This window comes from Cricetulus griseus, chromosome 6 (assembly GCF_003668045.3).
Source record: "Cricetulus griseus strain 17A/GY chromosome 6, alternate assembly CriGri-PICRH-1.0, whole genome shotgun sequence".
NCBI lineage: Eukaryota > Metazoa > Chordata > Mammalia > Rodentia > Cricetidae > Cricetulus > Cricetulus griseus.
Window position 1 is genome coordinate 57,141,618 of NC_048599.1, and position 27,053 is coordinate 57,168,670.

At 41.7% G+C, this 27,053-nt stretch overlaps 1 protein-coding gene across 4 annotated transcripts in view; it reads left to right on the plus strand.

Annotated features, from left to right (window-relative positions):
• Positions 1-12,296: 12,296 nt before the first annotated feature.
• The window catches only part of Tp53bp1 (tumor protein p53 binding protein 1), a 70,387-nt gene continuing 55,630 nt past the window's right edge, over positions 12,297-27,053 (plus strand). For 3 of the 4 annotated variants that reach the window (XM_027422060.2, XM_027422062.2, XM_027422063.2), the window contains exons 1-7: positions 12,297-12,452; positions 13,015-13,199; positions 13,427-13,523; positions 13,785-13,869; positions 21,588-21,715; positions 23,472-23,630; positions 26,827-26,956. In XM_027422060.2, the coding sequence (XP_027277861.1) occupies positions 12,446-12,452; positions 13,015-13,199; positions 13,427-13,523; positions 13,785-13,869; positions 21,588-21,715; positions 23,472-23,630; positions 26,827-26,956 (791 nt within the window). In that variant the 5' untranslated portion in view covers positions 12,297-12,445. The remainder of the gene's footprint in view (positions 12,453-13,014; positions 13,200-13,426; positions 13,524-13,784; positions 13,870-21,587; positions 21,716-23,471; positions 23,631-26,826; positions 26,957-27,053) is intronic. The other variant, XM_027422061.2, reaches the window with a different exon arrangement.

Here is a 27,053-nt window from a genome sequence, read left to right on the forward strand (position 1 = left end):
CTTTTGTTCTTTAATATTTGTGCACGGATTTTGTTTGTTAGTAAACAGTAAAGAAAACATTAACCAGCAGGCGCCCAACATTGGGCATTGCTAAACACGCAAAAGCCGTCTGTTGGGGTGCAGTGTTCTGAGGTCCAGGCAAGTCCACCTGCTCCACCGCTCTGCGGTCTGGTGGGGGATGCACACCTTTCCACAGCCTTTTTGACCTAATTTCCTGCATTCCAAGGGCTTTCCAGAACCACTCTCCAGGTTACCAATCCAGGCAACTCACCTCCCCTTGAGCAGGAGACCTGCTTTCGGCTTGGAACATTGAAGCCCTGGTTATCAAGTCATTGGCCACCAGCAGGAAAATTAAGGCAATTGTAGTATAACTATGTCTCTTAGGCAAAGTCTACCTGGCAAACTTCTATAAATAAGCAAAGACCAAAGTTAAAAATGCAATGTTTTGTTTTTCAAAACAGGGTTTCTCTGTGTAACAGCCCTGGCTGTCCTAGAACTCACTCTGATCCACCTGCCTCTGCCTCCTGAATGCTAGGATTAAAGGCATGTGCCACTACTGCCCAGAAAAAATACAATGTTTAAAACATTTTTCTATATTTTAGATACACACACACAATATTTACAAATGAAATTATACGATGTATAGAATTTGCTTGGGAATAATCAGCTGGGGAGTCAGAATATAGATAAGAATGGGTACATATCAGTGGCAGAATGCTTTGGCAAAGACCTGGATTTGATTCCCAGGATTGCAAAATATTCATATTGGGCATTTATTGATAGTTGTAGAAACTGGATGATAAGTAATGAGTTATTTCTAACATCTTTTTTCTAAGAAAAATAATGACTTTGGGGGCTAGAAAGATGTCTCAGTACTTCAGGGAGCTTGATGTTCTTCCAGAGGACTGGAGTTTGGTGCCTAATATGGAAGTCAGGCTCACAACAGCCTATAACTTCAGCTCCAGGGGATCTGATGCCTTCTTCTGGCCTCCATAAGTATGAACAGATATGACCTTTGTTCACATATATATGTATGTGAAAGTAATAAAAATAAATCTTTAGGGGCTAGAGAAATTGATCAGAGGCTTAAAGGTACTTCTCATCAGGCCAAAGACATCTCTGTCCAATTTATACCTGGTTCCCTGGACAGAAGAAAGATGTACATGCTTCTAACCCAAATCTGTAGTTTTTGCTAGGACTCAAAGGTATGAGTCTGTTCCTGCTGTTTTACAGATACCCATTATCTGCTTTTTCTGTATGGATTTCAGTACAGGTTGGTAATACTAATATATCTAAAACTTTAACATTCTTTTGTAAAATAAAAATTCATATAGGCTTTAGAGGATCAAAAGTCATAAAGCTTGAACCCACATCTCATAGGTCAAAAGGATTCCAGATAAGTACAGCCTAAGTTTTCCCCACCTATCTATTCCTGAGGATGGGATTTTTCTCTCTCGTGATCTTGGAACTCTGGCCCTTCCCAATTACTAAAACTATGGTCCTAAAAGTTCCAAATAAGTAAATAAATTTTAACTTCTGTTCCTAGTTTGAACTTCCTCAGCAGGCCTCCACTTGGCTGGCAGACACATCCAAGCATCAGTTGCTGATTACAACCTGCTCCAAATGACTTTGAATTTAGCACTTGGTGAAAGCTGATATGAACCAGTCCAGCCAATGTGAACGCTCACTGTCTCTTCAACAGAGTCTGTGAACCAAATGCTTCTGATAACTACCCCATTGCCTGAATTACCTCCTTGCTTTTGACTAGCATTTCAGCCTTCTTGGGTCCTGCCAACAACTCCCCAAAGTCATCTGGAAGTATTTACAGAAAAGAGTACATCATCCCGTGCTTCCTGGTTGAAATGCTGAGTCAAAAGGGAAATCCCTTACATAGAGGACAAAGTGGTTACCTATAATGCCCCTTGACATACCAGGAAAATAGTCCCGGAGTTGTCAATTGATGGATTTGTCAACTAAAATAGTTTTGCCATAAGATAAGACACGACCTTCTTTATGCAGAATCAAAGAGATTATATGGCTTTAAAAATTATTTCTATAATCTGGTCATACTCAAAGATCACAACTACAGGGCCTTAAGAATAGCTGGGCAGTGGTGGCTCATGCCTGTAATCCCAGCACTTGGGAGGCAGAGGCAAACAGATCTCTGTGAGTTCAAGGCTAGCCTGGTCTCCAGAGTGAGTTGCAGGACAGCCAGAGCTGTTACACAGAGAAACCCTGTCTTGAAAAAAAAAAAACAAAAAACAAAAAACAAACAAACAAAAATGACAATAGATGCAAATGTCACTGCCCTAGAAAAATCTTTCAGCTAATGGCTCTTAGGTCCCAATACTACCCCCTTGAGTCCCTAGTTAGGCAGGACCCATGATTGGGTCCTGTCATTGGTATTTGTCAAGGGGGAAAAGCCAAGGGCAGCTTGGCTACACTGCTGCCACTACAGGCTCAATAGAGACCAGCCAGAAAGTAGGCCTGAGTTTCAGTTTACCCTAAGGCAAAACCTGACTCCAGGAAAAGCGACAAACTGATACTATACGGGCACCACCCAGAAGTGACCAGTCAGCATCCAAGAGGAAAATACCTAATGTCCCAACCATTGTAGATAGGATCACTAGATGTCCTTTAGCCCAGCCCACACACATTCCCTTTCACCAAGACTCCCCTAGACAAATGTCAGCCAATTAGGGGCCCTGAGCCTTAGAAACTCCTCACCCCAAACTCTGCTGTGATAAAAAAAAAAAAAAAAAAAAAAAAAAAACACCCCAAATGAGCTCAAGATCCTCTGATTGTGCCAATATGTTGGATACACAGAGGATCCAAGCTCAAACTTTAATAAAGGCTCTTGGCTTTTGCATCCAGGTTTGGACTTCTTGTTGAGCTTTGGGGGACTCTATGATCTGGGCATAGCAAGAGCACTTGTTCTTCTTGCAGAGGACCAAGATTCTGTTCCCAGGACTGACATGGTGGCTCACAGTTCCCTGTAAATTCTAGTTCTGGGGAATCTGATGTCTTGGCCTCTGAAGGCACCAGACAAGCATGTAGTAGAGATACATATATATATGCAGGCAAAACATTCATATGCATAAATAGATAAATCTCTTTAAAAAATGACTCTGAGCTGGGCGGTGGTGGCACATGCCTTTAGTCCCAGCACTTCGGAGGCAGAGGCAGGCAGAATCTCTGTGAGTTTGAGGCCAGCCTGATCTGCATAGCAAGTTCCAAAACAGTCTTGAAAGCAATATAGAGAAACCTTGTCTCAGAAAACCAAAAAATTAAAACATTAAAAAAATTATCTGTATGAATAAATTTAGCATTTTCTGGTGGAGCACATTAGTAGAAGAGATGAATTTAATTTAAGCATGTTGACTTTGGATGTTAACTGGACATTTAAATGAAGATATTGAGTAAGGAGTTACATATTTCAATTTGGAACATGGGAAAAGTTATAGGATAAAGATAATAATTTGGAAGTTACTAACATATGGTGGTATGAATGTATGTATAGCAACAAGGCTGAGTGAGATCAAGGAAGCAATATAAAATGGAAATTAAGACACAGTAACGGCCCGGCGTTGGTGGTGCATGCCTTTAATCCCAGCACTTGGGAGGCATAGGCAGGTGGATCTCTGTGAGTTGGAGACCAGCCTGGTCAACAAGAGCTAGTTCCAGGACAGCCTCCAAAGCCACAGAGAAACCCTGTCTCCAAAACAACAACAAAAAAAGGCAGAGTAACTTGTCATGGAACCGGCTTAGTTAGTCAGTGCTCTTAACCGCAAAGCCATCTCTCCAGCCTGGAATATTTTTATAAAATCTTAAAAGGAGGATCCTTTTTTTATAGATCCCAAGTAACATGTTAATGTAACTTGCCAATCATTAATAGTGTGGAACAATTTACCTACATTTTATTTAATGGAAAAATAATTTTTGTAGGCTCTTTATTAGTAAGAGATTATTTTTTTATGAGCTTTTACCTTAGTAGCCACATTATCCAACAAGCTAACAGCCTGTTCTGTTTCAGGTGTTACATTTCTATAGATTTTAGCCATGAATTTTTGGAATGCAACTTAAAAAGCAGTAATGATAAACAGATAGGAGCATACCCAACATAGACAGTTTAAAATCATGACTTTTGTTCTTTTAGTTCATTTACTATGAAAATTAAACATTAATTTACATGTTAACTAGACAGTCAATGAGAAGAGCACGTCCTCTATACAGTGAATGACTCATATCTCTGGACATTCAAACAGCAATTGTCTTAGTACTTTATGCCCTGACCATAATTGCTCTTTTTTTTTTTTTAAGATTTTATTTATTTATTATGTACACAACATTCTGCTTCCATGTATATCTGCACACCAGAAGAGGGCACCAGAACTCATTACAGATGGTTGTGAGCCACCATGTGGTTGCTGGGAATTGAACTCAGGACCTCTGGACGAGCAGTCAGTGCTCTTAACCTTTGAGCCATTTTGCCAGCCCCCATAATTGCTCTTTACTAGAAGCTGTACTTGTTTTAAATCCTTCTTTCTCCTATGAAGGGACCATTGACAATGATTTACTCCCACTGTTAGGGAAAAACAGGGAACTTTAATATTGAGTTATTCCTGCTTTGGGGGAAAAACAATAAACATTTAAACCTAAATTAAGCAAACAGACAAGATTCTGAGCTCTGGTCTTGCTGTGCTGGCTCAGGCTGCAGCAGTGAGGCCCACCTGTTGATTCTCTGTAATTCAGGTGCCTCAGTTCTGTGCTGACAGGCAGAGTGCAGCCAGAGAGAGCTCTGAGTTTCAACTGTCCTGAACTTCTTTTTCTCCTCCTCTATTTCCATTGGAAAGAGGCTTTTTTCTTTTACGGTCCTTTTAATCTTTAGGTCTCATTTCAATATTTACCCCCCCTTTTTTAACCCAGAAAATCCTTTTTTCTTGATTAAACATTTCTCCTTTTTCTTTTTTCTTTTTTGTTTTTCAAGACAGGGTTTTTCTGTGTAGCTTTGGAGCCTATCCTTGCACTCACTCTGGAGACCAGGCTGGCCTTGAACTCACAGAGATATGCCTGCCTCTGCCTCCTAAGTGCTGGGATTAAAGGTGTGCGCCGCCACCAATGCCCGTCCATTTCTCCTTTTTCAATCAAGAAATTTCCCTTTATTTCCTTTCTTTCTCTCTTCTCTATTGTGAAGATTTCCTTTTTTATTTTTCTATACGGGAAATTTTCCTTTTTCCTTTTTTATTCTTTGTCTCATGAATCATTCTATTTCTCTCTTTAAAAGTTGCTCAGTTAGGCTGGGCGGTGGTACCACATGCCTTTAATCCCAGCACTCAGGAGGCAGAGGCAGGCGGATCTCTGTGAGTTTGAGACCAGCCTGGACTATAAGAGCTAGTTCCAGGACAGCCTCCAAAGCCAAAGAGAAACCCTACCTCAAAAACCAAACCAAAACAAAACAAAAAAAATTCTCTTTAAGAGAAAAACTCATGCATTCTCTCTCTGTGTGTGTCTCTCTCTCTCTGTCTCCCTGTCTCTGTCTCTGTCTCTGTCTCTGTCTCTGTCTCTCTCTCTCTCTCTCTCTCTCTCTCTCTCTCTCTCTCTCTCTCTCTCTGTTTCCCTGAGGAGGCATCCCTCTGTGTTTCTCTGTCTCTTTCCTCTTTTCTCTCTTTCTCTCTTCTCTCCCCTTCCCTTACCTCCCCCCAGTAAACCTTCCATGTAAGTTCTGTCTGTAGGTCTCTGGTTCTCACCCACCATTTGTCCCTAACCAGCCTCTGGACCCACTAAAGGTCCCACCTCACACCATATTCCTAGCAAGTTCAGCATTCTGGAGGTGGAGGCAGGAGGATGAAAAGTTTGAGTTCATCCTCATCTACACAGTTGAGGACAGACTGGAATACAAGAAACTCTGTCACAAGATAACTACACCAAAAAAATGTCCCACAAACCAAACAACAACAGTAAACTTTTTCATGATGGTCCTCACTTCTAGTCCACTTCCTTTTGTGTACTGAGTGAGCTCAGGAGCCTCACATATGCTAGGCAAGCACGCTCCCACTGACCTGCATCCCGAGATCCAAGGACTGCGGAATTGATGATGTGACTTAGTAGCCAAGGGGCAGTGAGGAGATAGGAACTAGGACCATACCCTAGACTATGTGTACAGGTGAACACACGCGCGCACACACACACACACACACACACACACACACACACACACACACACACACACACACCTCACAAGATGGGCAAACATTTAACAGCTTAAGGACACTGAAATTGTCTTCTCCCACTCCCTTTACATCATCCTTGTTCTCTTCTGCCTACTCTTTTCATGAGATTGGGTTTCATGTAGTCCAAGCTGGTCTTGAATTAACTATATAGCCAGGCTGGCCTGGTCTGGTGACTTTACCTTCCAATTGTTGGTATCATAGCTATTAAATCCAGCTCTCTCTCTCTCTCTCTCTCTCTCTCTCTCTCTCTCTCTCTCTCTCTCTTTTTTCTCGAGACACGGTTTCTCTGTGTAGCTTTGGAGCCTATCCAGGCTGGCCTGGAACTCACAGAGATCCGCCTGCCTCTGCCTCTTGAGTGCTGGGATTAAAGGCATGTGCTACCAACGCCCAACTTCCCTGTGGCTTTTTATTTAGCCTTATTGGGTGAGCCCCAGGCCAGTGAGAGCAGGGTGGATGGCACCTAAGAAGGAACAATGCCTGAGGTTGTCCTCTGACTTACACACACACACACACACACACACACACACACACACACACACGATGGAAGATAGAATACTGCAGCTAATTATAGTTAAACTTGTCTTTGGAAGCCAGGTAAGGTAGCATATGCCACTAATCGCAGTGCTTGGAAGATCAATGCAGGAGGATCAAGAGTTCAAATTTGAGGCCAGTCTGAACTACAAAAAAGAAAAATGTGTGTGTGGGAGGGTGGTGAAAACTTTTTGTCCTAGCACTCAGAGGCAGAGGCAGAGGCAGGTGACTCTCTTGAGGTTGAGGCCAGCTGGTTACAGAGAGAGTTTCAGGACAGTCTGGGCTACAAAGAGAAACCCTGTCTAAAAAAAAAAAAAAAAAAAGAAAGAAAAAAGAAAAAAGAAAGAAAAAATAATAAAGGAAGGAAGAGGAGAAGGAAATTCTGACAAATTGCAATATGAATGACCTTGATGATATTGTGTTAAATGAAATATGCCAGACAAGACACAAAGGACAGATGTCTAATCTGACTTATAAGGTACCTACAGCAAGAAAATTCTTAGTGAAAGAGAGTGAATAGTAATAGTAATTGTCTGGGGTTTCAGGAGAGGAGGATGAGGAGTGAGCATTTAATGGGGATAGTATTTTTTTTAGATTTATTTATGTATGTAAACACTGTTCTGCCTGCATGTATGCCTGCACACCAGAAAAGGGCACCAGATCTCATTACAGATGGCTATGAGCCACCATGTGGTTGCTGGGAATTGAACCCAGGTCCTCTGCAAGAGCAGTCAATGCTCTTAACCACTGAGTCATCTCTCCAGTCCCTTAATGGGGATAGTTATAAAGATGAAAAGTACACAGAGGAAGGTAATGATTGTATTATACAGTGTGAGTGTGCCAATGCTAACAAGATATATATATATATATATAATATATATATATATATATATATAATTTCTGAGACAGGGTTTCTCTGTGTAGCTTTGAAGCCTGTCCTGGAATTCCCTCTGTAGACCAAGCTGGCCTCACATAGATCCACCTGCCTCTGCCTCCCAGAGTTCTAGGAATAAAAGCATATGCCACCACCACCCGGCTTCATTCTGTAATTTTTTTTTTCTGAGACAGTGTTTCTCTGTATTGCTTTGGAGGTTTTCCTGGAACTTGCTCTGTAAACCAGGCAGGCCTCGAACTCATAGAGACCCGCCTGTCTCTGCCTCCCAAGTGCTGGGATGAAAGGCATGTGCCACCAACACTGGGCCTGTAATTTTTTTAAATTAACTTTTTGTTTGTTTTTTAAGACTAGGCCTCTCTGTAGCCCTGGCTGTTCTGAAACTCACCATGTAGACCACACTGGCCTCAAACTCAGAGAGATCCTCCTGCCTCTGCCTTGCAAGTGGTAGGATTAAAGGTGCATGCCACTATACTTGACTAATAAAATTTAAATTAAAAATATTGGCAGAGGAGTTGAGTAGGGATAAGGCATGCTGTCTAGGATTGCTTCTGCTGTAGGGTTTGCAGTTATTGGTAGGATAGTTATCCTAAAGATAGATTAGCCAAGTTCATAAACGACCTCAGGCTGCTTTACTTTCACATCTTGCTTTTGTCATCGACACCTTTTTGGTCCCTTAACTTCTCCCTAGTGATGCAGTATTGACAATGTCTTGGTTTTTCCTGCTTTCTTCACTCTAGTTTAATTAGGAGTCTCTGAAAGATCGGAATACCTATAATCAGTATTTTCTGAGTGAAAATACAATCTGAAACAAAATAAAGGCTATATGTTAACTATTCAGCAATTTGTTACTGCTAACCTGTGACTATACAGACTGGGTTCAAATGGTAACACTTATTAACTCAGAGACCTTGTACCTTCTTTTAAAAAATCTCTTCAAGGCTTGGTTTGTTCATCTGTACTCTCATAGAGTATGATGCTATTAGGTGAGATTATGTTTAGCAGCCCAACACTTGCCACATGGTGAAAATTAATAATACATGCTATTAATTATAACACTGGTATGTGACTGGCTATGATTTTTTAGGTTCAAACACGACAGAAGGCAGCCTATGGGTTAGAATCAATGATAGATTAATTGTAAGACAGCTTGGAATACTTTACTCTCGAAGCATAGGGATGTACCTATTGTTAAATTAAGTGCTTTTGAGATGCTCAATGGAATTCTCTGCCACTGAGGTCCAAAGCTATGTTTCCCCTGGGCAACTGTGAAGCATATCTCAAGGCTGGTCAGTGAGGGTCAAACTGGCAGGGGTTCTTTTGTTTGGAGAAAAAGACTTGACGAACCTAGACAGGCCACATTTATAAGGTATTGTAGGACCTAATGGGATGCTCCCGACTTGATGAGATCCTCTGTAGGTTTTCAAGTTATCAGTTAAAGGCAGCCTGAGAGGAAATGACTTTTAAGCTTTGGAAGACAGGATTTAGGTGAGTTAATTTGAAGAAACGTTTTTCTGACAATGAGGCGTCTTAAACTTTAAAGCAAGTTAACATAGGGCATGAAATTTTCTTCTCAGGGAGGGCTTGAAATATTAGTGGTTTCTGTGTGCCAGGTGGCCTGAGTAAAAGTGTCCCTGCAAATAGAGGTGCTGATGCTCTTCATAGGGGCCATCAAAGCTTGGGCTCATTTAGATATAGTCAGTTACAGCCCCGGTGGCTAACCATCCTGCCTGCGTCTTCTGATCTTCTGGGATAGCTTAATGATTGATTTAATTGCCACACTGCCTAACAAGGAATTCACAGTTTTTCTTCCCAGTTTTTTTTTTTTTTTTTTTTTTTTTTTGAGACAGGGTTTCTCTGTGTAGCTTTGGAGCCTATCCTGGTACTCAGGCTGGCCTCGAACTCACAGAGATCCGTCTGCCTCTGCCTCCCAAGTGCTGGGATTTAAGGTGTGTGCCACCAACGCCCGGCTCCAGTGGTTTTTTTTTTTTTTTTTTTCTTAAACCTCTTGATTTATTTAGTAGTGGGAATGGCTCAGGTTCACTTACTTAATCACGTTTATTGAATTTTAATGTATTTTTTATGAGTTGATGTTTTTTAGGCTTATTTTCATTTGATTTATGTGAGCTTTTGCTTGCATGTATGCACATGCAGAGTTCATGAAGGCCAAAAGAGGGTGTGGGATTCCCTGGACCTAGAGTTGTGAGCCACTCTGTGGGTGGTGGGAATAGAACCCCGGTCCTCTGGTAAAGCAACCAGTGCCCATAACTGCTGAACATCTGTCTAGTGCCTAGTTTTTTTTTTTTTTTTTTTTTTTAGTTGTTGTGTTTTTTGTTTTTTTTTTTTTTTTTTTTTTTTTTTTTTTTTTTTTTTTTTTTTTTTTGGTTTCTCGAGACAGGGTTTCTCTGTGGCTTTGGAGGTTGTCCTGGAACTAGCTCTTGTAGACCAGGCTGGCCTCGAACTCACAGAGATTCACCTGCCTCTGCCTCCCGAGTGCTGGGATTAAAGGCATGTGCCACCAATGCCCGGCCAGTGCCTAGTTTTATGAGTTATGACAAATACAATTTTTTATAATAATCTCTTTATTTCTATTCTATTTTAATTGGTCTTATGTCTGCATGTGTGTCTGTGTGAGGGCAACAGATCTTGGAGTTACAGACAATTGTTTGCTGCCATGTGGGTGCTGGGAACTGAACCCAGGTTCTCCGAAAGAGAAGTTAGTGCTCTTAACCACTGAGCCATGTCTCTAGCCCCGACAAATACAATTTTTTAAACATCAAAGTAAACAGAAAGACCTGTGTGTATATGTCTCAGTAGGGGAAGGAGACATACAATATCAAGTTGGAGGAGAACAACACCGTAACCCTGGAGAGGGCTTTGTGGGAACCAAAATCAGTTTGCCTATTCCTAGCCCTAGTTGGTTTCTTTGCTCTCAAGTTAAGCAGATGGATTTTTCTTAGTGCTCTGGTATAGTTGTTGTTGGCCTGATGTGGAATTTTTTTTTTTAAGAGCATTTTTAGAGGGGCGTTGGTGGCGCACACCTTTATTCCTAGCATTTGGGAGGCAGAGGCAGGCAGATCTCTGTGAGTTTGAGGCCAGCCTGGTCTACAAAGTGAGTTCCAAGACAGCCAAGGCTACACTTCTGATTATTCACGTATTTTATCTTTGTCTGCATGTACATTTGCATACCAGAAGAAGGCATCAGACAGTTGTGAGTTGCCACATGGGTGCTGGGAATTGAACCCAGGACCTTCAGAAGAGTAGTAAGCGCTCTTAACCATTGAGCCAGCTCTCCAACCCTGTGGATTTTTTTTTTTTAGGATTATGTTGATTTGGTTTCTAGTATTCAGTAGCATCAGAAGCAGAGGAATACAGGAGTCAATTAGGAATGATTTTAGGGTTAACAAGTGAGCTGTGTCAATGTGATTTGGGCCATTTTTGCTCTACTTGTAAAACATTCTAGGGCAGGAATTCCAGTTATAACAATCCTAGAACTTAGATTTTTCAGAATAATTTCATTTAAGCCAATCCTTTTGTCCCTACAAGTAATGTATATGAAGACAACATGTTTTGATTTTTGGGTTATGAAAAGATGATCACTGTTATTTATAGCAGCAGAGAGAAGGTTGGTTGGTAGGAAGCGCCTCTCTAAGCTTAGCTTATTTCAAGGGCTGGACTGGGCATTTATAGAAGTTGAGAATCATGTATGGGCTGTGCCTAAATAATTCTGAGTCTGGAGTAGAGAAAACTACCTCCTATTTAATGCCTACTATGTATATACTTGCCATTGTGTTAGATGCTTTCCCCACTGACAGCTGTTTGGTTAGAATTCTAGCCCAGATCCAAGGGCAATTTAAATTAAAATGACAACGAAACCACGTATGTCTCTTGGGCTCAGTTCATTAATAGTTGTCACAGCTGCCACACCCTTTATAAGACCCTGACACCATAATTAGGATAATTAAATCTCTGGGCTTGGATCTTTTAGGTCATTGCGTTAGTAGGGGCGACAGCTGTTCTCTTTGCTACTAGTTTGAGAACCACAATGCTCAGTTCTTTCAAGGAGAGGTGCAAAGCGTCTGAGGCTGCTGCCATCCCATAAAAGAAAGGGCAGAGAGACACAAATAGGATGCTTGAAAGGGAGTGGGAACAAGAAGACTTACTGGGGTCTTCAGACAATGAAAAAGAACAACAACAAAACCAAAACTGGAAGAGTCACAGAGTGGGAAAATTGAGGCCCTTTGAATTCAGGCAGAGGTCTACAGAGAGGATCCTGATCGACACTGGCAAACACCATGGGAGTGTTGCCTCTTCCATTTCACCATCTCCTTCCCTTTTGCCCTTTCTTTGAAAATCCCGGGGCCCTCCTTTTCCATGGAAGTCAGCAAAGGGGTTAATACTTTCAAATGTGAGTCGTGAGTAACCCTGTCCTGCAGGCAGGGTTATCTGTTTCATGCTTTCTCAATGTCCCTTTGGTTCAAGGATACTGTCATTCTGGTTGTATTAGGGGGAGGGCCTGCGACGTCCATGCTGCCATGGAAACGCGCCGCCGTGTTCCTTTTCTTACGCGGGGGGCGGGCACTCCGTTCCAGTCACCTATCATCCACAGGCTTTCCTGAGTGGCGGGCCTCAGTAGCGAATGGGCGGTCCGATACTGAGTGACGTGACGGGAAAAGGGGGAGCTCGCGGCTGGTGGCGGCGGTGGCGACAGTGGCGACCTGGGGATCGACCTGGAGGGGCCTGGGAAGCGTGCAGAGACCTCTAGATCCAGCGTGAGGGACCTCCCGCCGGGATGCCAGGTAATGCTGGAAGCGAAGCGGGGCGAGCTGGCGGCGGAGGCCCAGGTGGCGGGCGTGAAGGGCTGGCTGCCCGGAGGGGGCGGGGTGGCAAGCATGGCGGCGGTGACGGGGACCGGGTTGGAGGGCCCGGGGAGGGGGTGGGGAGGCGGCCGCCGCGGTGGTCCTGAGGCCGCGCGAGGACTGCGGCTTCCCGCCTGGCCGAGGTTACGAAGAGGTCTTCCCGGGGCGCCGAGGAGGGAGGATGCGGGGAAGAGTTGTGGGGGGATGGAAAGGGGCGGGGAGAAGAGGTGAGGAAGGAGGGAAGGGTGTCTGCGGGAAGGTGAAGAGAAAGGAGGGAGGGAGGGACCGAAAGATCCAGAGACTCGTTGTAAATAACGGCGTGAAGAGGTAGCTGGGGCAGTACTTGAAGCGATTGCAAATGCGTGCTACTTAGAGGAGCTCTATCTAGACTGGCCTCATCCTAGTAGCTCTCGCACTTCCGCCCTATTATTTAGTCTTGGATTGTGAGAGGAAGGCTCCGTAGTGTTACCCTCAGTACTGATCTTTTGTTATTCCACTCCAGGGGAGCAGATGGACCCTACTGGAAGTCAGTTGGATTCAGATTTCTCTCAGCAAGATACTCCTTGCCTGATAATTGAAGATTCTCAGCCTGAAAGCCAGGTTCTGGAAGAAGATGCGGGCTCTCACTTCAGTGTGCTGTCTCGACACCTTCCCAATCTGCAGATACACAAAGAGAACCCTGTGTTGGTGAGTGAGGCTGTATTTGAAAACCGGTTGAACAGAGTTGAGGTCTTATTTTTTTCCCCTAATCCAAACTAACCCAGCAAACTTCGTGTGTAGGAGATCACTATCTTTTAGGTGAAGTTGGTGGAAAAAAATAAAACCAACATGTTCCCTCGAGCATACACACACACACACAAATCAATTTTGTACTGCTTCGTATACTTGATCTTAACAGTATGTGTATTTTCTAGGATATTGTGTCCAATCCGGAACAAGCAGCTGCAGAAGAGCAAGGAGACAATAATAGCTCCTTCAATGAACATCTGAAAGAGAACAAAGCTGCTGCAGGTGAGCGGTTTAAGACTCCACTCTCATTTGCAGTGTTTAAGGTTGGAGCAGAATAATTTCAACATACAGTTAGGATGATGTGTGTAAGGGATGCCTAGTGTGTAACTTTCTGTTCAGTAAGCCTTCAGAAACTCATGATGTCTTAATGTGTCAGGTTAGATTGGTGTTGCCTAAATTCCTGACTTTGCATTAAAGTTTGGTGACAAATGTCTTTTGTGTACTATCCAATACTACTATTATTTATTTATTTATTTATTTCAGATCCTGTGGATTCCACTCATTTGGGCACATGTGATTCCATCAGTCAGGTCATAGAACAGTTGCCTCAGCCAAACAGGACAAGCAGGTATTCTAATTACTGTTTGAAGGAATTGATTTCAATTTATTATCCCATCAAGTCTTATCTGTATCTGCAGACTCATTCCAAAGATGAAGAGATTCATCATGTTTCTGTGAATTAGGGAATGGGATTTGGGGATTACCTAGATAGTGTTTTAGAGAGCTGGGATGTCTTTGGTGAAGTAATAGTTTGTGTAATTACAGTATTCAAATTCTAATGTATACCCAAAAGAGTGTTCAGTTTCTATTGTATCTTATGCATGTCGTGATGGTGTCCTCTGTGTTAGGTTCGATACTGACTTCTAACATAATCTCAGTTAGTTCTATTCTTAAGCAACTGCGCAGTAAATGCAGTGTCTTCATTCCGTGGGGAAACTGATGGGCAGAGAAGTTAAACGACCATATGACTGTTCAGGAGAGAGCTGTTCCTTCTGGTTCTACTTCTCGTTCTTACTGTGTTAGTGTTTCTCAGGCTTCTGTCCCAGTTCTTGGAAGGTCAAAGAACACAGGTAACTTTCAGGTGTCTTGAGGTGCTAGGCTGAGAGCGGAGATAGCTGAGAGACAGGGATGTTAGCTTGACATGGTTACAACTGTGGCTTTATCTGAAAACAAAGTGCTTTTCCTGGGGTGTGTTTTATACTGTATTTGCACTTAAGTTTTTCTTTTAAACAATGTGCTCTTAAACAATGTGCCAACCAGCCGGGCTTATCTTGAAATCAGTGGATGAATTTTATTAGGCTCATAATGGTAAAATATATTTGAAGGGGTTTGAATTTAAAAATTGGAGTCTGGTGTGGCCTTGTATAACTTTAATTCCAGTGCTACTGGGGCAGGAGCAGGTGTATCTATGTGAGTTAAAGGTCAGCCTGGTCTACAGGTAGACTTTGAGATCAGCCAGGGCTATATAGTGAGACCCTGTCCCCTGTCCTCACCCCCCCAAAAAAAGTTAATAAAAAAAGGAGGAGGTAATTTCTTATAAAACTTGCATTTCTGGTTTTTGGGATAGGTAGTCCTCAATGACTGCAGTTTGCCCTATCCTTGGAACTCACTATTACAGTTGGCCACCTCAGACAGGTGTTGCTTGCCATTTGCCACAGTGCTAGTTCCTATATCAAGTTGCTTCACTTATCTATGATTGTGTTTGTTTGTTTAGTTTTTGAGACAGGGTCTCATTCTGTAGCCCAAACTGTTTCAGAACTGACCTTGTAGTTTAATTTGACCTCTAATCATGGTGATCCTCCTGTCTCAGCTTCTTGGTTGCTAAGACTACAAGGGTGAGCCATTATGCTTGGTGCCACTCATCAGTTATTTGTCTTTGCTTTGTTTTATAGTGTCTTTGAGGAATATGTGTCTGGCTCAAGTGTGCTATTGTGTCCTGTAACCTGGGGTGCATGGTGGGGACAAGAAGTGGGCATCCCTGTTGTAAAAGCAGCAGTAGTGTCTGGGCCGTTCCATGCTGGCTTTCCTCCTTGTGTCATTGTGTTGCTCTTGCTCTTTATGTAAATACATATCTTATGGTCATGTTCAATAAATGTGCAGTCCCCATGGCATGTACTTTAAAGGGGCTTTGTTTTCATGGGGTTTGTAACTGAATAGGGAGACCTAGTGTTTATCTCAGTCCAAAGTTACAATTATGATCATTACAAAGAGAACAAAACACAAATAATCCAGCCCGGAGTAAAGGAATACTTCTTTGAGGAATGCAGTCTAAATAATAAATGTGAGTGTGTTAGTCACAGTTAAGGTGCTGAGGAGAAGCTGCACTGTGAGAGGAAGATCTTTCCAGATAGTAAATTTCATGTACAAAGGCCTCAAAGGTGGGGAAAATTTGAGCTAGATTCCAAAAAGAATGGAAGTTCTTCAGAACACACACACACACACACACACACACACACACACACATATTTTGAAACAAAAAAAATCTGCTTATCATAAAAATCCAGGGGGCTGGAGAGATGGCCAGTGGTTAAGAACACTGGCTGCTCTTCCAGAGGTCCTGAGTTCTGTTCCCAGCACCCACATGGTGGCTCATAATCACCTGCAGTGGGATCTGATGCCCTCTTCTGGTATAAAGGCACTCATATAGATAGAGCACTCATATAAAATAATGAAATATATCTTAAAAAATAATTCCCAAAACTCTTCTTGTTTCCCTTTGTGTTCTGATGATATAAACTGATGTTTCTTTTTTGTTTGTTTGTTTTTTTAATCATTTTTTTATTTGAATTAGAAACAAGATTGTTTTACATGACAATCCCAGTTCCCTTCTCCCTCCCATCCTCTCCTACCACCCCCAACTAAAACCCTACCTATCACATATCCTTTCTTCTTTTCTTCCCCTGACTCAACCTTTCTGCTCCCTCATGACCTCTGCATCCTTCTTCTTCTCCCCTTCTCATTCTCGTAGCTCCCTCCCACCTCTTCCCGTGCTCTCAATTTGCTCAGGGGATCGGGACCATGTATGTCTCTCTTAGGGTCCTCCTTGTTTACCAGTTTTTCTGGCAGTGTGGATTGTAGGCTGGTAATCCTTTACTCTATGTCTAAAATCCACATATGAGTGAGTACATACCATGTTTGTCTTTTTGTGATTGGGTTACCTCACTCAGAATGGTTTCTTCTAGTTCCATCCATTTTCCTGCAAATTTCAAGATTCCATTGTTTTTTTTTCTGCTGAGTAGTACTCCATTGTGTAAATATACCACATTTTCTCTATTCATTCTTCGGTTGAGGGGCATCTAGGCTGCTTCCAGGTTCTGGCTATTACAAATAGTGCTGCTATGAACATCATTGAACAGATGTCCTTGTTGTATGAATGTGCTTCTTTTTGTTTATTTGTTTTTTGAGATAGGGTTTTTCTGAGCCTGTTCTGGAGCTCGCTCTGTAGACCAGGTTGGCCTCAAACTCACAGAGATCCACCTGCCTCTGCCTTCCAAGTGCTGGGATTAAAAGCATGCACCACCACCACCCAGCTGATGTTTCTAAGTAGGGACTGTACTACAATGTAATATGGAAAAGATAGTTATATATTTTTTCCTATCAGACATTTAAAATTATATATATATATATATATATATATATATATATATATATATATATAGTGTGTGGGGGGGGCAGATGCACACATGAACTGTGGAGGCCAGAGGGCAGCTTAAGGGGGGGGGGATGTCAATTCTTTTCTTCCACCATGTGGATTTTGGGACTCGCAGGTAAACAGGCTTGGTGGCAAGTGTCTTTTCTGACTGAATCATCTTACTGGCCCCCAATATTGTCACTTTAAAGATTCGTTTTTATGCCTGGTGATGGTGGCACATATCTCTAATCCCAATACTTGGTAGGCAGAAGCAGGCAGGTCTTTGTGAGTTTGAGGCCAGCCTGGTCTACAGAACTAGTTCCAAAACAGCCAAGACTACACAGAGAAACCCTGACTTGAAAAATAACAACAAAAAACAAGACCAAAACAAAACAGAAAGGATCATTTTTATATATATTTATTTAAATATTTTTGAAGGTTTTATTTATTTTGTTTTACATGTAATAGATATTTTGCCTGTTTGTATGTCTGTGCACCACCACATGCATGTAGTGAGTGTAATAAAGCCAGGAGAGGGTGTTGAATTTTCTGGAAATGGAGGTACAAATGGTTATTAGCTGTCACGTGGGTGCTAGGAATTGAGCCCAGTCTATTGGAAGAGCAGCCAGTACTCTTAAATGTGGAGTCATCTCCCCAGTCTTACATCTTTATTTTCATATTTCATTTAGAGCTTTGTGTATCCTTGGCAGGCTGTTTATCACTGAACCACTGAACTATATCTAAAGCTCCCATGGAACATACTTATTTAAATTGAGATAATGTACACTCACATGCTATTGTAAGAAATAATGCAGAGCTCATTGTGGGGGCACAATTTTAGTACTCCGGAAGCTGAGGCAGGGGGAGCAATTTGGAGTTTAAGGCCAACTTGGACTACATAGTGAATTCAAGAATAAACTAGGATACATAGTCAAACTATCTCAAAAAACAAAACTAAAAACAGAAAGAATACAGGGAGAGCCTGAGTATATTTTGCCCAGTGCAAAACTGTAATATTACAGCCAGGAAACTGGTGGGATTCACAGCATTTCCTGTTACATTGTTGGATGGGTATTGTGTTTCTAGTGTATCATTTGTATGGATTCGTGTGTCTGCCACTAGAGTCCATGGACTGAACAGTTGTGTACAAGGATGTCTGATATTCTATCTATGGTCATACCTCCCTTTGTCTGCCATACCTGAGCCTTTAGCAATCATTAACTTACATTTTAATTGCAAAATTTACTTCAAAATATTATACAAATACGCAAGTGTGTGGGATTGGCTTTTTTTCTATGAGCCTAATTTCTGGCAGATTCATCAAAGTGTCTCCATGTACCAATCATTTCTTCCAATCTCAGTAGTCTTTTCAGAGGAGGTCAGATACGCCGTTACTCATAGGTCGAAGCACATCTTTCTCTTTTAAGTTTTTAACTGGTGTAAACAGAATAAAACTTTTTATTTGCACAAATTAAAGTTGTTTATGTCGTGTGTGTGTGTGTGTGTGTGTGTGTGTGTGTGTGTGTGTGTGTGTGTGTGTGTGTGTGCATGTGGAGGTCAAAGGACAGCTTGGTTCTCTTCTTCCACCAAGTGGGTCCTGGGATTGAATGCAGGTTGTCAGGCTCAATGTGTGTACATAAATATATATGTATATTTATACAAAGACCAGGGAGATTGCTCAGCAGGCAAAGGCTCCTACAATTTCATTTTTAAAATTTTAAACATTTTTTAAAAAATTTTTTTAGAGCCTGAAGCTCACAATGTAGCTCTGGCTGGCCTAGAACTTGCCATGTAGGTCGGGATGGCCTGGAACTCACAGATCTGCCTCCTGAATCCTGGCATTAAGGTGTGGCTGCAGTGCCAGGCACCTAGTGTAAATTGTTTATGTGAATATAAACTTTGATTTCTTTAATAATGCCCAGGTTTTTATTAATTGCTTGGCTGTGTGGTACTTGCATGTTTTTTTTAGAGAAACTGCCGGATGGCTCTAGTCTCTATCATCTGGCAAAGTGGAAGTGTTATAATTTCTGTTCTCACCAGCTGCTAGTTTTTTCACTGTTTTTTGTCTTTTGGGGTGCTCAGGGTTGAACTTGAGGTCTCAGTCATGCTAAGTAGTGTTCTGTGACCAGGTTATATACCAGCCCCTTCACTATTTATAAATCACAATATATACACATTAAGAAAATATTTTTGAGAGGCCAGCCTCAAACTTCAAGCTAGCTCACCGTGTAACTGAGATGACCTTGAGCTTTTGATGCTCCTACCTCTATCCCCAATTACTGGGAATGAGTCAGGCATGCACCACCTGACTCTGCTGTGTGGAACCGAGGATGGAATCCATAGTCTCATGCTCTCTAGGCAAGCACTTTCCCAACTGAGCTGGCCCTCTTCACTGTTTTTATTTGAGCCATTCTGATAAGTGTATAGTAATATCTCATGAGTTGTGAATTTTTTCATTTTCCTAATGGCAAATGAGGTTGAACCTTTTGTGTGCTTGGTTGCCATCTCCTTTTCAGGGAAATGTCTATGTCTTTTGCCCATATATATACATATGTTTTATTTTTTTGAGGCAGGGTTTTTCTATGTAACAGACCTGACTGTCCTGGAACTCACTTTGTATACCAGGCTGGCCTCGATCTCACAGAGATTCACCTACCTCTGCCTCCCTCTACTATCGCCTGGCTTCTTTTGCTCATTTTAAATTGAATCATTTATTTTTCACTTGCTTTTTTTTTTTTTTTTTTTTTTCTTTCCTGTCCTAGGAGTTGAACTCCTGTTCATGAGAGTCAAGTTTTCTACTGCTGGGCTATGTCCCTAGCCCTGTCATGTCTTGAGAGTGCTTTGTAAATTCTGAGTGTAGTAGTCCTTTGCAGCAGTGTGGTTTGGTTTGTAAATATTTTCACTGTGTAGCTTGTCTTTTTTTAAAAAAATTTTAATGTATATGAGTGCTCTATCTGCATGTACGAATTTATGCCAGAAGAGGGCATCAGATCCCTCTATGCTGGTTGTGAGACACCATGTGATTGCTAGGAATTGAACTCGGGGGCCTCTGGAAGAGCAGAAAGTGCTCTTAATCCATGAGCCATCTTTCCTGCCTCCCCACCCCCAATATCCTGTTCTCCCATAGCATGTCTCTTCATCTCTCCATAAGATTCTTCACAGAGCAATTTAAAAATTTTTAGGACATTTGTTAAGTATTTTTCAATAGGATAACATGCCTAGTTTATTTTAAAAAGTCCAAGATAAGCTGGGCAGTGGTGGCACACACCTTTAATCCCAGCACTCATGGGTCTCTGTGAGTTCGAGGCCAGTCTGGTCTACAGATTGAGTTCCAGGACAGCCAGGGCTACACAGAGAAACCCTGTCTTCAAAACAAAACAAAAGTCTAGGGTAGCAGTAGATGAGGACTTGGTGAGATTCTGAGATCAGAAAATAGGATTTAAAGATGGATCACATGCAGAGTGTCAGCATAAAGGAGGAAGTAACAATTCCTGGTTTGGTTTGAGATGGAGAAGACTGAGGAGAAACAGTTTAACTATAGATGGGTTGAGACTGAGCTACCTATTAGAAATGGAGATGGTGAACAGGCAGTTCATATGCTGGCTGGAGAGTGATGTTGTAGAGTCATGGATAGTGCAGGTTCAAAGCTTTGGGAGCTGGGGGTGATGGGGCACAGCCATGACTCCCGCACTCTGGAGGCTGAGGCAGTAGAATCATGGTGAGTTCAGAGTCAGCCTGAGAACTACATACTGAATTCTAGGCTAGCGTGGGCTATGCAGATAAAAAGACAAAACAAGGGCTGGAGAGATGGCTCAGAGGTTAAGAGCACCGACTGCTCTTCCAAAGGTCCTGAGTTCAATTCCCAGCAACCACATGGTGGCTCACAACCATCTGTAATGAGATCTGGTGCCCTCTTCTGATGTGCAGATATATATGGAAGCAGAATGTTGTATACATAATAAATAAATAAAATCTTTAAAAAACAAAACAAAACAAAACAGTTCCAACCTGAGTCTGAGTAAGAGGTTCAGTACAGCTGGAGAAGAGGTCTAAGAGCTAATTGAGCCCATCTCCACTTAGATATCAGGGACATAAGGAAGAACCCTTGATAGACAGAGGACAGGTGTGTGGTTTTCAATGGTCTCTCTCTTTAAACTTTAAAAAAAATGATATTTTGTGTGTGTGTATGTCTCTCTCTGTGTGTGTGTGTGTGTGTGTGTGTGTGTGTGTGTGTGTGTACATGTGCATGCTATGGCTGAGTATTTGTTGAAGTTGATTTTCTCCTCTAACTGTATGAAGCCCATGGGTGTAATTCAGGTTGCTCCTTCCACTATATGGTTTCAGAGAATGAACTCCAGTAATCAGGCTTGGTGGCAAGCACCATTACCCCGAGAGCCATCATAAGAAGATAAAATTTAAATGTATTTATGCTTTCCTTCTTCTTAGTTTTGCTACTAAACTTGATACAGTATTTTGAATCATGGAGCTTTTAGGTGCTTTCTACTGGCAGCACTAAAACCCTGAGGTTTGTTTACATTTCTAATCTGGTTAAAAGATAATTGGCACTCGAGGGCATTCATAGCAAACTTCAGTGTGCTTTGAACAGAGCCTCCCTCTATCTGGGAGCATCACATGTTTGTGTTCTTTTACTGCAGTGTTCTGGGAGTGACAGTGGAAGCTGCTTCTCTTCCAGAAGAGGAGAAGGAGGAAGAGCTGGAAGAGGAGAATGAAGAGGTGGGAGCAGATGCTGCTGATGCCGCTCCGTGCTCCCTTGGTGCTGAAGGTAGCCTGTGCCCTTTCAGAATAATAGATTCTTCTCATGCCCCTTTACTGTGAACACACAGGTAGCTAAATTTCTCTTTACCATGTAATAGATTTCTCATGATTAAGCTAAGAATCACTAAGGAATTTGCCTAGTAATTTAAAATGTCTCACTTAATTTGATGACTGAATTTTCTCTGTTAAGCAGCCTTCCAAAGCCATGATAGAATACCCCAGAAAATAAACAGTTTTGAAATTTCCCCCATTACTTTGGGCGTGTGGCAAGGCAGAATATCATGGTTGGGTGCACATGGGGCAAAGATGTATTACCTCACGGGAGTTGGGAAACGAGAGAGAGAAGGGGAGATGGGGCTGTCCAGGCCCTAATAACCTAATTCCCTCCCACAAGGACTCTTCTTCAAGGTTTCAGCACCTGGTGTGGTGCTCATCTATGATCTTAGCAGTTAGGAATAGAGAAGAATTGCCTTGTGTTTAAAGCCAGCCTGGGCTACAGAGTGAGACCCTGCTTCAAAATCAAGGCAATTTTTTTAAAAAAAAAAAAGGTTCCATCACCTCATAATGGCACCCCATGCAGTGACTAAGCTTTTAATTCATGCCTCTGGGAAACATTATAGACCCCAACATAGCAGTCAACTGGGCATGATGACGCAAGCATGCACACCTAGAATTCTAGCACTCAGGGAGGCTGAGGCAGGAGCATTAGAAGTTCAAGGCCAGGTGTGGCTTTATAGCATGACCTCTCAAAACCAAGAAACAAACCAATGAATCATTACTCCTTGACTAGCTCCCTTTCTGCATTTTGTTTCCTTCTCCTTTTGCATTTATTTTTCAAGTACCTTTGGGTGTGGTTTTGGCTGTATCTACAGATTATTGACATATTTTATCATTTTAAATGCTTATAAGGCTTATGGTACCTAAGTTTTTTCTTTGTTATATACCCCCCTTTAAAAATTACATTTATTATTAATTTAATGATATGTTTGTGGGCATGCAATGCACATTCCATGGCAACACGTGTGGAGGTCAGAACCAACTTGTGGGAGTAGGTTTTCTCCTTTTACCACATAGATCCCAGGGAATCAAACTCAGGTTGTCATGCTAAGCTTGGCAACAGGAGCCTTTACCTTCTGGTCCATTTAGCTGGTCCCTCCTCCTTTTTTAAACTTACTTACTATTTATTTTTACAGCATGGTCTTACATAGTCCAGGATGGCCTTAAATTCACTGTGCTAAGGATGGCTCTGAGCTTTTGATCACTGTTTCTACTTTCCCAGATATGATAGTAAACGTGTGTCCTACCACACCCAGTCTAATAATTTTATTCTGACTTTCCCCCCCTCTTTTCTTGTGGTACTTGGGATCGAGCCCATGCCCATCCCTTCATTTGTATTGTTTTGTAAAAATTGTGTATGATAAGGCTTTGATATGAAGCATTTAATGTGATCCTTGGAGCTAGCAAGATGGCTAGGTAGATAAGAGTACTTGCCAGCCAAGCCTGATGGTTGGAGTTCTGTCTTTGGAATCCACATTGTGGAAGGAGAGAACTGATTCCTGCAAGTTGACCTCTGACCTGCACACTTCAGCTGTGTAGTGTGTGTGTTTGTGTGTGTGTGTGTGTGGTGTGTACAAACACACACACACACACATACACACATAAATGCAAAAAATGTTTTAAACATGATCCTCTTTATAAGATAGCAGCTTGCACATTGAAAATGTTGTGGGATGGTATCTAATTTTTTGGAGTTTTGTTCCTAGATTCTGCTTCATCACAGTTGGGCTTTGGGGTTCTGGAACTGTCCCAGAGCCAGGATGTTGAAGAACATACAGTGCCATATGATGTCAACCAAGAACATATGCAGTTGGTTACCACCAACTCGGGTTCTTCCCAGCTGTCTGACATGGATGCAAATAATGGTATGAAATGTGTTTTCTTACTGTGGTATTATTATAAGGTTTTTTCTTTTTATCTGGAACCAGTTTCTTTGTTTTTTTTCCCCTTCAAGGTGTTTCTCTTCCTTTTTCTTTCTTCTTCTTCTTCTTCTTTTTTTTTTTTTTTTGTTTGCTTGAGTCTTACCGTGTAACTCTGGTGGTCTGGATCTTGCTGTGTAGACCAGGATAGTCTTGAACTCATATTCACCAGCTTCCTCTTTAGGTTTAGAAAAAAAAATAATTTAGAAATAATTTGAGGTTCTTTTTTTATTTTATGTGTGTGAATGTTTTGCTTTCATGTATGTATGTGTACAACATGTTTGCCTGGTGCCCATAGAGGTTAGAAGAGGGCTTCATATTCCCTAAACTATAGTACAGATGGTTGTGAGCCACTATATGGGTGCTGGGAATGAAACCTGGGTCCTCTGTGAGAGCAACAAGTGCTCTTCATTGCTGAGTTATGTCTCCAGCATCATCACCCCCAGTAAGCTGGGGTTGGTTTTTTTATTGTTGTTTGTTTTGTTTTTGGCTTTTTCAAGACAGGATTTCTCTTTACAGCCCTGGCTGTTCTCGAACTCACTTTTAATTTTTTTTTTTTAATTTTTTTTTTTTTTTGGTTTTTCAAGACCGTGTTTCTCTGTGCAGCTTTGGAGCCTATCCTGGCACTCTCTCTGGAGACCAGGCTGGCCTCGAACTCACAGAGATCCGCCTGCCTCTGCCTCCCGAGTGCTGGGATTAAAGGTGTGCGCCACCAACGCCCGGCTGGAACTCATTTTTTAGACCAGGCTGGCCTTTCACTCAGAGATCCACCTGCCTCTGCCTCTCAAGTGCTGGGATTAAAGCTTTCCAGATTCATGTAAGTTTGCAGAGTAAGCAGTAAGTCTTGTCAAGTGATGGCTTGCAGATTGATATTTTCTCTAGGTAGGTCATTCGTTTCTTTTTTTGTGACGATACCTATATGTTTTAAAAATTAAATTTATGTGTATGTATATGGTGTTTGTGAGGCCACAAGAGGGTGTCAGATCTCCTGGAGTTGGGCTTACATGTGTATGTCAGCTATTTAACATGGGTGCTGGGAATTGAATTCTGATCCTCTGAAAGAGCAGCAAGTACTCTAACCGCTGAACCATTTCTGCAGGGGTGTGTGTGTGTGTGTGTGTGTGTGTGTGGTGTCTGTCTTTCTGTGTATCTATATCTCTGTATATGTATGTGCATATATATATTTGTTACATTTTTATTCTTTGGGATTTCCATACAATATTCTTTGATTATATTGACCCAATTTCTTCTAGGACCTGCCTTACCCATCCAGCTTTATGTTCTTCCTCTTTTTAAACAAAACAAAACAAAATCCAAAAACCTGTGTAGTCCAGTTTCTGTTTATCTGACTCTTCCTGAGCATGTGGCCTGCCCTGGAGGGCGGTTTGTATAATAGGTGTCATGCCACTAAAGAGAACCGACTTTCCCTCTCTTGGTAGCAATCAGATGCCTATAGCTCCTTTACTGGGGTGGAATGTCATGCTTACCTTTCTAAGATTTTGTCTGGTTTAAGCTTGTGCACATCTTGTGTATGCTCTCACAGTCCCTGTGCGTTTATATATATGTTTTCCCTGTTGTGTTTGGAAAACACTGTTTCCTTGAAGTCATCTACCATCTTTGCCTCTTACAAGTTTTACCCCCTCTTCTGTGTTGATCCCTGAGACTTGAGGCGAGAGGTGTGATATAGACATCCCATTTAGGATTGAGAATTCAAAAGCTTCTTATTTGTTGCGTATTGACCAGTTGTGAATTACTCTGTTGCCAGATACTATTAGAAGAAGCTTCTTTGATGAGGATTGAGTGATGCATTGATCTATTGGTATAGTGAGATGTCATTAGGAGTCATTTTATTGCTGTGTCCATATAGTAGACTAATAGATTTTCCCCTATGACCCATGACTGACATGTCTAGCTTCAGGTTCTTGGCCTCATTGACAGTGTCAAGTATGGGTTCCATCTCGTGTAATGGGCCTTAAATCCAATTTTTAAAAAAGTAGTTGGTTACTCCCATAACATTTATGGCACTATTGCACCATTGGTCATAACTTTGCAGGCTGGTTGTTGTTGTAACTCAGAGGCTCATGACTGGGTGAGATTGATGATTGTTTTTTTTCTTCAGTATCATCCCTAGCACCCTATAACACTATGAATACTAGCCAGTAGGGATGAAGCTTCTAGTTGAGTACTAGCTAGATTTTTTCCATGTTGTATGACTCAAGTGTGTGGTGTCTTCAGTGATAGGGTCTTATCCTTAAATTTTGGAGGACAACTGATAGTATTGGCAATAGACTGTAATGTTTGGGAGGTCTATGGGACCCCATTAGCCAACAACTCAAAAAGTGGCCACCCATTTCTGGTATTGGGGTTTTATATGGTAGTGTATGGTGTCTAGTTGGGTATTATCCCTCTGTTATATAGCTTTGATTTTTTTTTTTTTTAAGATTTGTTGATTTATTATATTTTTGGTTGTAAGCCTAGCCTTTAACAGCTGAGCCATCTCTCCAGCCCTGTTGATTTATTATATATACAGTGTTCTGTCTGTACACTAGAAGAGGGTACCAGATCTCATCATAGATGGCAGTGAGCCACCATGTGGTTGCTGGGAATTGAACTCAGGACCTTTGGAAGAGCAGTCAATGCTCTTAACCGCTAAGCCATCTCTCTAGCCCCCTAGCTTTTGATATTTTATTATTTATTTTTTTAATTCTTTAATTACTACTCATATTTACATAGCCATTCCCCCATTTCCTCGCCCTCCCAACCTCCCGTGTTCCCCACCAACTCCCCCCAACCTATCCCCCAACTCCTCCCCACTTTTGATATTTTAAAGTTAGACAGTTCTATGCTAGGCGTTGGTGGCTCATGCCTTTATTCCCAGCACTCTATATCTCAGCACTTAGGAGGCAGAGACAGGTGGATCTCTGTGAGTTCGAGGCCAGCCTAGTCTACAGAGTGAGTTCCAGGACAACCTCCAAAGCTACACAGAGAAACCCTGTCTCAAAAAACCAAAAAAAAAAAAAAAAAAAGTTTTTTAGACAGTTCTATTAAGATTTTTACTTTTTGAGAATCATTTGGGGCTGCCTTGAATACTTTGACAAGTTAAATATCTGTTTTGTATCTTTTTTTCTTCTTATGTATTAAGCAGTTAAATGTGAAGAACAGTCCACTGAAGATACCTCCATGGCAGAACAACCTAACAAAGACATCCCTGTTACAGTCGAGCACAGTAAAGGTATCCCTGTGGTAGATGAGCAAAATCTACCACCGGCAAGGTAAGCCATGCTCTCTCTAAAGGTGTCTATGGGATTTTACTGTGGGGCCATAGCAAGTTCATTTTTGCTATAGAAGCAGTATTAGAAATTGCTGATT